General features: G+C 44.5%; 1 protein-coding gene across 1 annotated transcript in view; it reads right to left on the bottom strand.

The window, feature by feature from the left end:
* LOC126160698 (agrin-like) overlaps positions 1 to 14248 on the bottom strand; it is a 454728-nt gene that overhangs the window by 95962 nt on the left and 344518 nt on the right. The window contains exon 20 of the mRNA XM_049916923.1: positions 13332 to 13496. Within this exon, the coding sequence (XP_049772880.1) occupies positions 13332 to 13496 (165 nt within the window). The remainder of the gene's footprint in view (positions 1 to 13331; positions 13497 to 14248) is intronic.

Raw genomic sequence — 14248 nt, 5'->3', positions numbered from 1 at the left:
AGGAGCAGCAACAGTGTCCCTAATTTGCTGGGAAGTGGCGGTGCGGTCCCCTACGGCACTGCGTAGGATCCTACGGTCTTGCCGTGCATCCGTGCGTCGCTGCGGTCCGGTTCCAGGTCGACGGGCACGTGCACCTTCCGCCGACCACTGGCGACAACATCGATGTACTGTGGAGACCTCACGCCCCACGTGTTGAGCAATTCGGCGGTACGTCCACCCGGCCTCCCGCATGCCCACTATACGCCCTCGCTCAAAGTCCGTCAACTGCACATACGGTTCACGTCCACGCTGTCGCGGCATGCTACCAGTGTTAAAGACTGCAATGGAGCTCCGCATGCCACGGCAAACTGGCTGACACTGACGGCGGCGGTGCACAAATGCTGCGCAGCTAGCGCCATTCGACGGCCAACACCGCGGTTCCTGGTGTGTCCGCTGTGCCGTGCGTGTGATCATTGCTTGTACAGCCCTCTCGTAGTGTCCGGAACAAGTATGGTGATTCTGACACACCGGTGTCAATGTGTTCTTTTTTCCATTTCCAGGAGTGTATTTTTCGTAACCGATGTACCGTATTTGCAAGGGATAAATTAATTGACGTAGATTTATCTGTTATGTAATGGAACATCTCTTAATTTACCTGCAAAATATAGTAGTTGGAGTCACCGGGAAGAGACTAAACAACCTGAGATTTGCATATGACATTTCAGTATTAGCAAATCATTTTGAAGAGCTACAGACATTATTATCAGATCTCGCTTAGGAATGTCAGACAGTGGGACTGAAGCTTAACCATCTCCAAGATAAAAATTACGTCAAATAAATGGAGAAAGATAGGAAACGTACACCTCAGAAGCACAGTACTGGATATTGTCAGAGAATACATCTATCTTGGCCAGCTAGTGAATATGACAGTGGATAAAAGATCGGAAACGGTTCGACGCATCAGTCTAGGCTGGCAGGCTTTTGGAAGACACAGGATGGTTATGGTTAACTTTCGTTACTCGAGGGGGCCCCCACGAAAATCGAATGATCGTATGTGAGAGGGCTCCCATGAAAAACGAGTGATAGTATGACAACGAAACATCGCGTAAAATCAGGACTGTAAGGAGAACATACACTCAAAAGTATCCGGACCCCCCAAAAACATACGTTTTTGACATTAGGTGCATTGTGTTGCCACATACTGCCAGGTACTCCATATCAGCGACCTCAGTAGTCATTAGACATTGCGAGAGCAGAGTGGGGCGCTCCGCCTAACTCACGGACTTCGAAATGGTCAGGTGATTGGGTGTCACTTGGGTCATTCGTATGTACGCGAGATTTCCGCACTCCTAAACATCCCTAGGTCCACTGCTTCCGATGTGATAGTGAAGTAGAAACGTGAAGGGTCACGTACAGCACAAAAGCGCACAGGCCGATCTCGTCTGTTGACTGACAGAGACCGCCGACAGTTGAAGAGGGTCGTAATGTGTGATAGGCAGACATCTATTCAGACCATCACACAGGAATTCCAGACTGCATCAGAATCCACTGCGAGTACTATGAAAGTTAGGCGAGAGGTGAGAAAACTTGGATTTCATGGTCGAGCGGCTGCTCATAAGCCACACATCAGGTCGATAAATGTCAAACGACGCCTCGCTTGGTATATGGGCGTGAACATTGGACTATTGAACAGCGGAAAAACGTTGTGTGGAATGGCGAATCACGGTGCAATGTGGCGATCCGATGACAGGATGTGGGTATGGCGAATGCTCGGTGAACGTCATCTGCTAGAGTGTGTAGTGCCAAGAATAAAATTAGGAGGCGGTGGTGTTATGGTGTGGTCGTGTTTTTCATGGAGGAGGCTTGCACCCCTTGTTGTTTTGCGTGGCACCATCTCAACATAGGCCTACATTGATGTTTTAAGCATCTTCTTGCTTCCCACTGTTGAAGAGCAATTCGGGGATGGCGATTGCATCTTTCAACACGATCGAGCACTTGTTCATAATACACTTCCTGTGACTGAGTGGTTACACGACAATAACGTTCCTGTAATTGACCGGCCAGCACAGAGCCCTTACCTGAATGCTTTAGAACACATTTGGGATGTTTTGGAACGCCAACTTCGTGTCAGGCCTCACCGAACGACATCGATACCTCTCCTCAGCGCAGCACTCCGTGAAGAATGGGCTGCCATTCCGGAAGAAACCTTCCAGCACCTGATTGAACGTATGCCTGCGACAGTGGAAGCTTGCATCAAGGCTAAGGGCGCGCTAACACCATTTTGAATTCCAGCATTACCGATGGAGGGCGCCACGAAGTTTTAAGTAATTTTCAGCCACGTGTTCGGATACTTTTGATAACATAGTGTAGATTGCCACCTACGTAAAGATGACAATTTCGGGTGCAGACAGGCACAATTAAAAGACACGTACACATTAGCTTTCGGTCATAGCCTTCGTCAGAAAAAAACACACACATCCATTAACACAAGCAAGTACACCTCACGCACACATGACCATCATCTCCGACAGCTCGTTGCAGAACGCTTTTCCTTACATTGTTGACATTCCAACTTGGAGTTTCAATTGTTTGTTTTTAAACTTTGTAAAAAGATTTGTAAGGACATGTGAAAGAGAGATAACGAATAAACCACTGAAAGAAACACACCTTAATTTCTACATGAGAGCGAAACATATGTTAATTGCGTACCATGTTTACGTTCCTGGTTACAAACGTTGCTCAATTTGACGATCATCTGCGTCCACAACAGTCAGGAATCGCACGATGGATTGGGCTACTGCTGTTTCAAGGTCACATGTTGTCAACTTCATCGTTTGCAAGAAACGAAAGATCAGACGCTACTCGAATGGCTGTGTCACATGGCAAAAGTTGGTCAGTAACGTGAAGTTTGTACGGACACCATTTGACAATGGTTCGCAGCACTTTTCGAGTGGCGCAATTGGCCGTTGACCTCTCGCAAATTGCCAGTTAATTCGAAATTCCGAATCATATTCTTCAGCCTCTCCGTATTCCTTTAATGTTTCGATACTCGCAAAGAGCAGCAGCACTATTACTGTTGTTTTAATAGAAAGGCTTTCTTGAGTAAATTGTGCTCGCCTTGTCCAGACCTATGTGGACTGTCTGCAACTGTAACGCAGCCACTGATGCTTGTGTTTCAATCCTACGTCACCGTACCAGTACTGCCACCTAACAGCAAGTCAAGACACTAACACTACTGAGCTGGGTACCCATACAGTTAATCGTTTTCATTCTATACTCTCTCAGGCAGTGAAATTTTTATTAGAACCAACCTGTATTCAACTATTCTCAGATGACACATGGTAGTAAAACAGAAAAAAAAGTTTTTGCTGGTTTCTCCTCTCCGTAATGACTAACGGCTGTAAGACCTGGACACTTCATGAATATACAGGAAGAAAACTTAGAGCTACGCTGTGAGACATGGAGAGGTCTAGTTGGGATTTACAAGGAAAGACAAAAAAAAAAGGGCAGAAAACATCAGGACAATTTCTGACGTCAAGCACATACTGGAGAGAACAGCTACTATTAGGTGGAAATGGGTCGGATATGTTTCCGGTAGAAATGATGAACGATGGAAAAAAGCGGCGCTGGAATGGAGTGTTAGAGACAGAGACCGACGAAAAGGCTGACCGCTAGAGTAATGGGCAATGACCTGTGAAAGATCGCTGGAGCCAACCGGCTGAATATCTCCCAAGACCGTTCATCATGGAAGATGAAGTTGCAGACATAGCTGAGCTCAGTAATTGGAGAGGCCACATCATTTATTGATAGTAATGACTGCAGCTGTTGCTGATGATATAGAGAAGTGGGAGTAATAGTGCTACTACCAGTTCTTTCCAGAACTACAAATGGCTGAACCAATAATAAAACTGGGATTATATGTCGTCGTAATGACGTGTAGCAATGGTGCAATGGTGCCAACGACGAGAGTAGAACTCTGGTTATGCAACAGACCAATCTGCTATCACAACTTTCATTTTACTTTCACATAGGTTGGCTTCGCCAACTAACGAATAAACTGAAAGCTTCTATCCTAATCCATACCTTCTCACTCGAACATTGAATTTGAGGTCGTAATTCTTTGCGCTGACATTCCTGATTAAATGTCTCGTGGAGTTGCTGCCGCGTTACACAGATACTCCACAAGCCACCGTAATGTGCGTGGCGGAGGGTACCCTGTACCACTACTTGTCATTTCGCATCCCGTTCTACTCGCAAATAGAGCGAGAGGAAAACGAGTGTCTATACGCCTCTGTATGAGCTCTAATTTCTCATATCTTCGTTATCCCTACGCGCGATGTATGTTGGCGGCAGCAGAAACGTTCGGCAGTCAACTTCAAACGCCAGTTCTCTAAATTTTCTCAATAGTGTTTCCCGAAAAGAACGCCGCCTTCCCTCCAGGAATTCTTATTTGAGTTCCCGAAGCATCTCCGTAGCACTTACGTTTTGTTCGAACCTACCGGTAACAAATCTAGCAGCCCTCCTCTGAAATGCTTCGATAGATTTAACAATCTGCCGGCTTGAGTGGCCGAGCGGTTAAAGGCGCTACAGTCTGGAACCGCACGACCGCTACGGTCGCAGGTTCGAATCCTGCATCGGGCATGGATGTGTGTGATGTCCTTAGGTTAGTTAGGTTTAAGTAGTTCTAAGTTCTAGGGGACTTATGACCACAGCAGTACAGTCCCATAGTGCTCAGAGCCATTTGAACCATTTAACAATCTCGAGCTATCTAGGACTTCCTCCGCCGTCATCGTCAGGGGATTAGATTTTAGTAGGCCAAATGAAGCACCTAACGGCCTAGTGAGATCTATTCTCGTGACGAGACAACAGAGGAAGTCATCGAAAGTTCGAAATTGACAAACCTAACGCCATAAAAACGTCTTGAAGCATTAATTCGAAATATTCAATTTGTTGAATTCACAGTTTAAGGGGCTCCGGAAAGGCTCAAAATCATGAAAAGTTCAATTTTTACTTTTTTGCGTTTTCTGAATCTGCAGACTATTACCTTTTAATAGATATATAATTTATTCAATTTCGAAGGCTACAACTATTTTTAAATTTTTTTTGAAATGTGTTCTACATGGGCGTGACCCACTGTGGCGCTGTTAAACTGCTGTCAAATGGTGTTATTATTAACGTCCGTGTTCATCAGGTACATTTTAGTGATGTGAGATAAAGTATGTGTTGTGGCTAACCTGTGATGGTTCAATATATATCGCTGGTGTGATTGTCGATTGTTTCATGTTTATTTACTCTGTCATTATCTCGAAAATATTCGTAATTAATTCTGTTTCTTGAGTCTCTGTTTTGTTGAAGTATAATAATGAGTAAAAGTAAAGTTATTAGAAATCCTCTGAAGGCTTTTAAGAAAAGGAGAAATGTTGGAAAGCCAAAGGTATGTGTTATTACTGTAAATAATAACATTCTAACATGGTACGAGCGATGCTTGCTTTAGACAAGGAACGCCTTCGGGCTGCAGACAGGGCTGTAAAGAGTCTAGAAATACAAGCAAGAGTAAACAGGAGGAGGAACAAGAGGAAGCTGGAGGAGGAGTTTGCAGAGGATGAAGATAATCCATCCTATGGACCTGGAATGCACTAAAAAGTTAATCCAATCTTTGTAGCTCGATTCCCAAAACTTTTATTTTATCATACTAATTACATGTTTTCTAAGGATCTTCCAAACATATTTGTTTCAACTTTCAGTAAATGTTACACAGTACCTTCTGCATAATTTAACACAGCCTTTTTCCAAAAAACTGTATATTTTTGAATATAAAAATAAAAAATTGCAAAAAAATGTTGTGAATTTTCATTACAATTGAAAAAAAATCATCTTTAATAACTGAACTAAAATTTTGTAAAATCCCTGTGTTAAGTTGTAGCTCATATTCCAATAAGTAATCTGTAAAAAGTTCAACTTCCTACCTCAAATACTTTGTGAGGAAAGATGTAATTTATAAGCGTTATTTTAACATTGCAAGTATAGGGCGTTCCGGAGCCCCTTAAGTCGGTTGTAAGTGTCGATAGAGACTAAAACTGTTCAATTCATGTTACATGTTTCTTTTCGTTCTGGGATATGAACACCACTGTGTTATAATTTACAAAATGTTGGTTTGTTTTTTGCCTCATCGTCGTTATTGGCGAGCCTGGGGCAAAAGTAACAGGGGTCAATCGTAACATTTGTTTCACAGAGTTGCCGGTAGAGTCAGGGAGCTTCAGTCGTCTTCCATCAGTAAGGGAACACCTGAGGCGGCCAATCACTTGTGAGATGGTTGTGTGAGACAGCGGAACTTGTTTATAGTGCGTTGAGGTAAGGTTTAATTTATTTTCTTCATATGTCCAGAGCTATTCAATTTTCATCTTAAAATGGCATTTTGGAGTCAGTTGTAACAGCGTCCTTGGGTACGTTCGTAAGATGCTACAATTGGCCCCCAGTGAAAACGTACCGTACAGTTTTTTGTCCGTTTCGTCGCAGTTTAGCTTGTATGAGTAGCGTCTGCAAGATATGGTTGTTAAAATGGTTTACGATAACCTTTTTTATGGTAATTTGAGGAAGTGTTACCCTACAACAGAGATGGGGCATGTGCAGCAGTAAAGTATGGAAGCTGCTACTTCTGAAGTTCCGCATTCCAGAAAATCAGCGAGGACTGTGGCTGGAGATAAGGCATTCATCACGCGTGTATTCAGTACCTGCCAGGAGAAAAATGCAGAGATAAAATATTCTGCCGATCTGTATCGTGGGCTGTCCACAAGGGATGTTAGTAAATCAAGATCCCCGAAATACGGCGTGAAAAGGAGGCGGTTGGAGTGGATTGGTATCCTCAAAGTTCATAACCGATTCGTCGTCCATAATGAATTTCAGTAAAGAAAATGGTAGAGCTTTAAAAAATATTGCATGACTACAAGTTTTAGATCCATCTCTTTTATAGTGTAGTCGAGACTGGTGACCATACTGCACAGGCTAATACTGGCAGAGGCCGCTACTTCCGCAGAACCGGGACGTTTTGTGACGGTTTGCGTAATAGTAAGAACAGCAGGAAACAGTGTTCGTCCAGTGTACCTGTTCCCTCGTAAAATCTTCCAGGACGATTGTCTGCGTGGTTGTCTTGTTGCTATATGAATAACCTCCCATAAAACTGAGCGACTTTGTGACTTAGGTATCACTTTGCGCCAACACGGCGGTGTATCTTTTTGCACTGACCAGCCAGAACACTATGACCACTATCGATATAAACCGATCCAGGCGATAGCAGCTGGCGAGGGAGACTGCTAGTCAGACACACGCACGGTGCGTATAGTATCAGTGAGCATGCTGCTCTTGTGTGGAAAGGGGGAGGTGCGAGATCTACACTCCTGGAAATGGAAAAAAGAACACATTGACACCGGTGTGTCAGACCCACCATACTTGCTCCGGACACTGCGAGAGGGCTGTACAAGCAATGATCACACGCACGGCACAGCGGACACACCAGGAACCGCGGTGTTGGCCGTCGAATGGCGCTAGCTGCGCAGCATTTGTGCACCGCCGCCGTCAGTGTCAGCCAGTTTGCCGTGGCATACGGAGCTCCATCGCAGTCTTTAACACTGGTAGCATGCCGCGACAGCGTGGACGTGAACCGTATGTGCAGTTGACGGACTTTGAGGGAGGGCGTATAGTGGGCATGCGGGAGGCCGGGTGGACGTACCGCCGAATTGCTCAACACGTGGGGCGTGAGGTCTCCACAGTACATCGATGTTGTCGCCAGTGGTCGGCGGAAGGTGCACGTGCCCGTCGACCTGGGACCGGACCGCAGCGACGCACGGATGCACGCCAAGACCGTAGGATCCTACGCAGTGCCGTAGGGGACCGCACCGCCACTTCCCAGCAAATTAGGGACACTGTTGCTCCTGGGGTCGGTCCCGCACACAGTTAGGCCGTCTTCCGCTCACGCCCCAACATCGTGCAGCCCGTCTCCAGTGGTGTCGCGACAGGCGTGAATGGAGGGACGAATGGAGACGTGTCGTCTTCAGCGATGAGAGTCGCTTCTGCCTTGGTGCCAATGATGGTCGTATGCGTGTTTGGCGCCGTGCAGGTGAGCGCCACAATCAGGACTGCATACGACCGAAGCACACAGGGCCAACACCCGGCATCATGGTGTGGGGAGCGATCTCCTACACTGGCCGTATACCACTGGTGATCGTCGAGGGGACACTGAATAGTGCACGGTACATCCAAACCGTCATCGAACCCATCGTTCTACCATTCCTAGACCGGCAAGGGAACTTGCTGTTCCAACAGGACAATGCACGTCCGCATGTATCCCGTGCCACCCAACGTGCTCTAGAAGGTGTAAGTCAACTACCCTGGCCAGCAAGATCTCCGGATCTGTCCCCCATTGAGCATGTTTGGGACTGGATGAAGCGTCGTCTCACGCGGTCTGCACGTCCAGCACGAACGCTGGTCCAACTGAGGCGCCAGGTGGAAATGGCGTGGCAAGCCGTTCCACAGGACTACATCCAGCATCTCTACGATCGTCTCCATGGGAGAATAGCAGCCTGCATTGCTGCGAAAGGTGGATATACACTGTACTAGTGCCGACATTGTGCATGCTCTGTTGCCTGTGTCTATGTGCCTGTGGTTCTGTCAGTGTGATCATGTGATGTATCTGACCCCAGGAATGTGTCAATAAAGTTTCCCCTTCCTGGGACAATGAATTCACGGTGTTCTTATTTCAATTTCCAGGAGTGTATTTGAGTTTGTGATGGGCCAGAAGCTCGGCACGGACAATTCGGAAACTGCACGACTTATCGGGTGTTCGAGGAGTGCTGTTGTGAGTGTCTTGAAAACTTGGCAAAACCAAGGTGAAACGACATTCAGACGTCGTGAGGTTGGGCGGCCACCCCTCATTACAGATATCCAAAAAATGGTTCAAATGGCTCTGAGCACTATGGGACTTAACATCTGTGGTCATCAGTCCCCTAGAACTTAGAACTACTTAAACCTAACTAACCTAAGGACATCACACACATCCATGCCCGAGGCAGGATTCGAACCTGCGACCGTAGCAGTCTCGTGGTTCCGGACTGAGCGCCTAGAACCGCGAGACCACCGCGGCCGGCTTACAGATATCCACATCGGGACTGGGCAGACTGGTAAAACAGGACAGATTGCCATCTGTGGCGGAACTAAGACTAGATTTAATGCTGGTCAGAGTGAAAACACAGTGCTCCTAAAACTCCTAACGAAGGGCCTCCACAAGTGACGACCCATACATGTGCCAATGTTAACACAGCGACACTGGAAACTACGACTCAAATGGGCACGCAGCCAGCGGCACTGGACGTTGGCGCAGTGGCAGAGCGTAGCCTGGTCTGAAGAATCCCAATACCTTCTTCATCAGGCCGATAGGAGGGTGCGAATCCGCCGTCTTCCAGCAGAACACCTCCTTGAAACCTGTACGTGTGACGGAGACAGGCTGGCGGCATCTTCATTATACTCAGAGAAACATTTACGTGGGCGTCCATCAGTCCAGTGTAGCTGTTGCAAGGCACCAGAACGGCCAAAAAGTATCGTACACCGGTTGCAAACCACGTACACCCTTTCATGGCGACCATGTTCCTCGACGGCAGTGGTATCTTTCAGCGAGATAATGCGTCATGTCACAAGGGCAGGAGTATGATGGAGTGGTTCGAGGAACACAGTAGCGAGTTCAACTGGTGTGCTGGCCCCCAACTCCCCAGATCCGAACCTGATCGAACACCTCTGGGATATGATTAAATGTGGCATCAGAACTCATCACCCCCTTCCCAGAATTTACGAGAATTAGGTGACTTGTGTGTGCACATGTGGTTCCAACTCTCTCCAGCGACCTACCTCATTGCCTCAAGACGTGTCACCTCTATTATCCGTGCCAAAATGGACATACCGGCCATTAGGTAGGCTGTCATAATGTTCTGCATAATCAGTCTATTGTTTAATGTTGTAACTCGAGCCAACACTCAACATTTGTAACCTCGAACGTAAACATGGTACTGTAAGGGGTCCGTAGGCCCTTATGTAGGTTTGCACTTGGCACAGGTCGACAGGGCAAACTATCGATTAGTGTGTCGTGTTGCGAGAGCGAGTGGAGAGTTGAGTCAGTTGTTCCTGTGTGGCGGGCCGAGCTGTGCGGAAGCCAGCAGTTGTTGTAATGCGAGATTTACCGACAAAGGGAGTGGCCATCGCCGCGGTTTAACCCCTCTGTGTTAGAATAATACGGGAAAGTGATAAAGTATAATTACGAGAGTGATCAGTGATATTTCTGTGCCGATATTTTGATTTCGCATCTACCGCGCCGGCATTATTTTGGATTTGCAGTGTTGGATTGCAGTGATTGTATCAGCGTGTGTCGAATATAAATAACGAAGAAGCCTGTGCTGAGATTAGCCGTTATTAAAAGTGTATGACGAAGGCAGTGGCTGTCTCCTTTTTCTTGTGTTTTGGAGACGAATATAGGTCTTGATTAGTGAAGCTGTGTTGGCGTTATTCTTGTCACCAGACATTTCATTATTACAGCATTTGAGAAGGACAAAATGGAATGTAACAACTCCGTAGCAGTCCATTCCAATTGCCAGCCCCATTAGGTACACGGTCACATTATTTAATTATTCATTTGGGCTGCTATTAGATCCCGATCGAGCGGGATACATAAAATACGGACGTGTTACAGTATGCAATCACCAAATGTTACCCTCATCTACGGAGGATGAAAGTTTGCAGATCAGTAAATGTTTCCTTATTTACAATATGGATGCATGTAGTACACAACTATAGCAATGAATTCTCCGTACATGAGAAGCATATCTACAGGGTGCCAAAGAATTCCCTGATTATTTCTGGGAAGGGGCACTCTAATTCAAATAAAATGTTTACATTATGAAAGGATATGAAATAACATGGGGAAGACACGGCAGTTCAATGAAATAGCCGGCCGCGGTGACCGAATGGTTCTAGGCGCTTCAGTCCGGAACCCCGCAACTGCTACGGTCGCAGGTTCGAATTCTGCATCGGGCATGTATGTGTGTGATGTCCTTAAGTTGGTTAGGTTTAAGTAGTTCTAAGTTCTAGGGGACTGATGACCTCAGATGTTAAGTTCCATAGTGCTCAGAGCCATTTGAACCATTTCAATGAAATATAGGCTGGCAGGCTTTTGAAAAGTACAAGGTGGTTATAATTAAACTTTCGTTACTTGAGAGGACCTCCATGAGAAAAGAATGATCGTAGGACAATGAAAATTTTTGGAAGATCAACAGTGTAAGGAAATTGCTACTTACCGTGAAGATGATGCGTTAACTGGCAAGGAGGCATAATTAAAAGACTCTTGCACATTAGCTTTCAGCCACAGCCTTCATTAGAAAATTAAACGGAAACACACAAACATTCATTCACACAAGCAAGCACACGTCACGCACACATGACCATCATCTTTAGCAGCTCTGGCCAAAATGCTTTTTCGCACACTTTTGACATTGCAACCGGGAATTTCTATTGTTTGATTTTAAACATTGTGGAAACATTTGTAACAGCATGCGGAAGAGAATTAATACATAAACCATTTAAAGAAACATGTTTTAGTTTCCACAGTTCTGCCAAAGTGTGTTCTTGCATAGTTCTGCCACTAAGTCACAAGTGCGTGCATCACACATTAGCTGGTCACAGAAACTTTTTGTTTGCAGCTGGAAAAACGCGTTTGTCGATTTCTTGGGAACTTTCTGTACTGCCGGTAAATTTGAACAGGTGACTATCTGAATGTAAGTTGATATAAATAAAGTGTATGTGGAGACCATTCTGGATGAGTTAATTTTTTTTGAAAAAAGAAGTCTTCAGCCATTGGAAAGCGAAGGAATTTATTTCCATACATTATTGGAATAACTGAGACAGCATACACATACTTGCCAAAACAAGTGTGACAATTGAATTTGTAGAAAACAAGTCTCATTAATGAAATTAGGGGCATATGTGAATGGTTAGTAGAAAAGATAAACTTTATTTCTTATTATATGTTTGTTGCTAAATGTAACACAATGTTGCTGAAAATCTTGTATTCAGTGTGTCATCGCTTTTTTATGCTCAAAACACCAAACTTCATAGTAAGTGTCTAACAGTGTACACTAATTTCCTTCTTAGAGGATATTGTGTTAAATGTAAGTGTTGTGATCTGCTTTTTATCTCACACAGTTCCACTGAGCAGATGTGTGTAAAAGTGTGAAGAAGTTTAATTTAATTACCTTCCGTCATGCAGTTTAGTTTTTTTACTTCTCATTTTGTTTGATTGAGGGCACTAAAGTAATTATTTGCATTTTAAGAAAAATAGAAAAATAAATCTCAATAATTGAAAAATTTTTTTGAGAAATATTTTTCTGTGTAGTGATGAAACAAAATTCATAAAACCGAGTATATTGTTACAAAGTTATACTTCTGTGTCATAAAGAAACGCTTGACAAACTCTTTAACTCTAGCTTTACTGTCGTAGACCTCATGTCACAATGTTGTCCTGAACTGAAGCGGGGGGGGGGGGGGGGGGGTTAGGGGAGAATAATGTTGTGACAATTAATATTCCATATTCTGAACACCTCACTGAACATAAAACTGTATTGCTATCAAAATTGACGGATAAATGTTATAAAATTCCATGGATGTGGAAATTAAATTTCGTAGTGCACATTTGTATAAGCTTATGTTTCAAAAATTGCTAAAAATGCTATAAAGTAGCCCCTTTTTGCGGTATATCAAAACTAATATCGAAGAAGATATCACGGTAATACAACTATTATCTGCATTATATGAATATGATACAATTGACACCTGTGTGTGTTACAGCTGATCCACATGTGGGAACAAATACAGCACAACACAGTTTTAAGTACACATCTAAATACTGCGTAAAATATCATAGAAGTATAAATAACGAATGTATGATCATAATTAGGAAAGAGGCTTTACTTTAATAAACTACGTAATTTATATACCATAAATGAAAAGTTAATTACAAAAAAACTGAATTTTTTATGATTCGCACTTTAGTGCAGTAACGAAATGCACTAATTTTGCTATAGCCTGTCTATTTAGAAATGTATTACTTTCTGCAGTTTAAAACATCAGCTAGTTCAATACTTCATAAAACCTACCATATAGGACCCACTGTACTGGCCGAGCACTACAGTGCACTTATTCAAAACTGACGTGTAACAGACGCAGGAACATCACATACGATAATGAGCCAAGCTTCCCAGCAAAGAGTCTGGTATCGCCAAATGCGTTACTCTTACACAGAGGTGACTAAAGTCACTTACGGTGCACCACCGATGTAGAGCGGCAGCTCGAGGTTGAGTTCGGTGAGGGCGGGACCCGACTGTCCGGCCGCCACCGGCCCCGAGTCCAGCTGGAGGGTGCCGTCGCGGTCCAGCCGGCTCGCCTTCACCGAGTGCCACCTGTTGGGGCTGATCCTCTCCGCTGACCTGCGAGAACAGCCGGAATTTTCTTCAGCACGAGAACTTCACACAGTACAAGATGTTCTAATTTTAACTTCACCTCAAATACCGTTGGCCATTTAAGAAGTAATGGTGATCGGGTTTCACCAAGACATCCACATCTACATACATACTCTGTAAACCTCTGTTAGGTGTATAGCGGACATTATTTTGGATGACATCAAATGTTGGGCCTTTTTCCCATTCCAATCGCGTGTGCTGTATGGTAAGAATGACTGCTTAAATGCCTCTGTACGTGCTATAATTAGTCTACTTTTACCTCCACGGGAATGATACATAGGGTGATGATAGCTATCCCTAGGTTCTTCCCTTAATACTGGTTCCTGACTTTCGCGGGATAGAGAAGATAAAAATGTTACACATCTATGCAGTTTCTACGAGTATGTTGGCAGATCAGTAATAATGATAATGTTTCCTTCTTTACAATACGGGTACATCTAGTACACAATCGTCGTATCCACATTCTCTGTAGATGAGCAGCACATCTACAGGACGCCGGAGAAGTCCCTAACCATTTCTTAGAAGATTCAAATGAAATGTTTACGTTGTGAAAGACTATGAATATAACATGGGAGCAGGTTAAAAAAAATGGCTCTGAGCACTATGGGACTTAACATCTTAGGTCATCAGTCCCCTAGAACTCAGAACTACTTAAACCTAACTAACCTAAGGACATCACACACATCCATGCCCGAGGCAGGATTCGAACCTGCGACCGT

The sequence above is a fragment of the Schistocerca cancellata genome, chromosome 2 (assembly GCF_023864275.1).
Source record: "Schistocerca cancellata isolate TAMUIC-IGC-003103 chromosome 2, iqSchCanc2.1, whole genome shotgun sequence".
In the NCBI taxonomy this organism is placed as follows: Eukaryota; Metazoa; Arthropoda; class Insecta; order Orthoptera; family Acrididae; genus Schistocerca; species Schistocerca cancellata.
The sequence above is the reverse complement of the archived record's forward strand: the minus strand, read 5'-3'. Positions and strand labels throughout refer to the sequence as shown.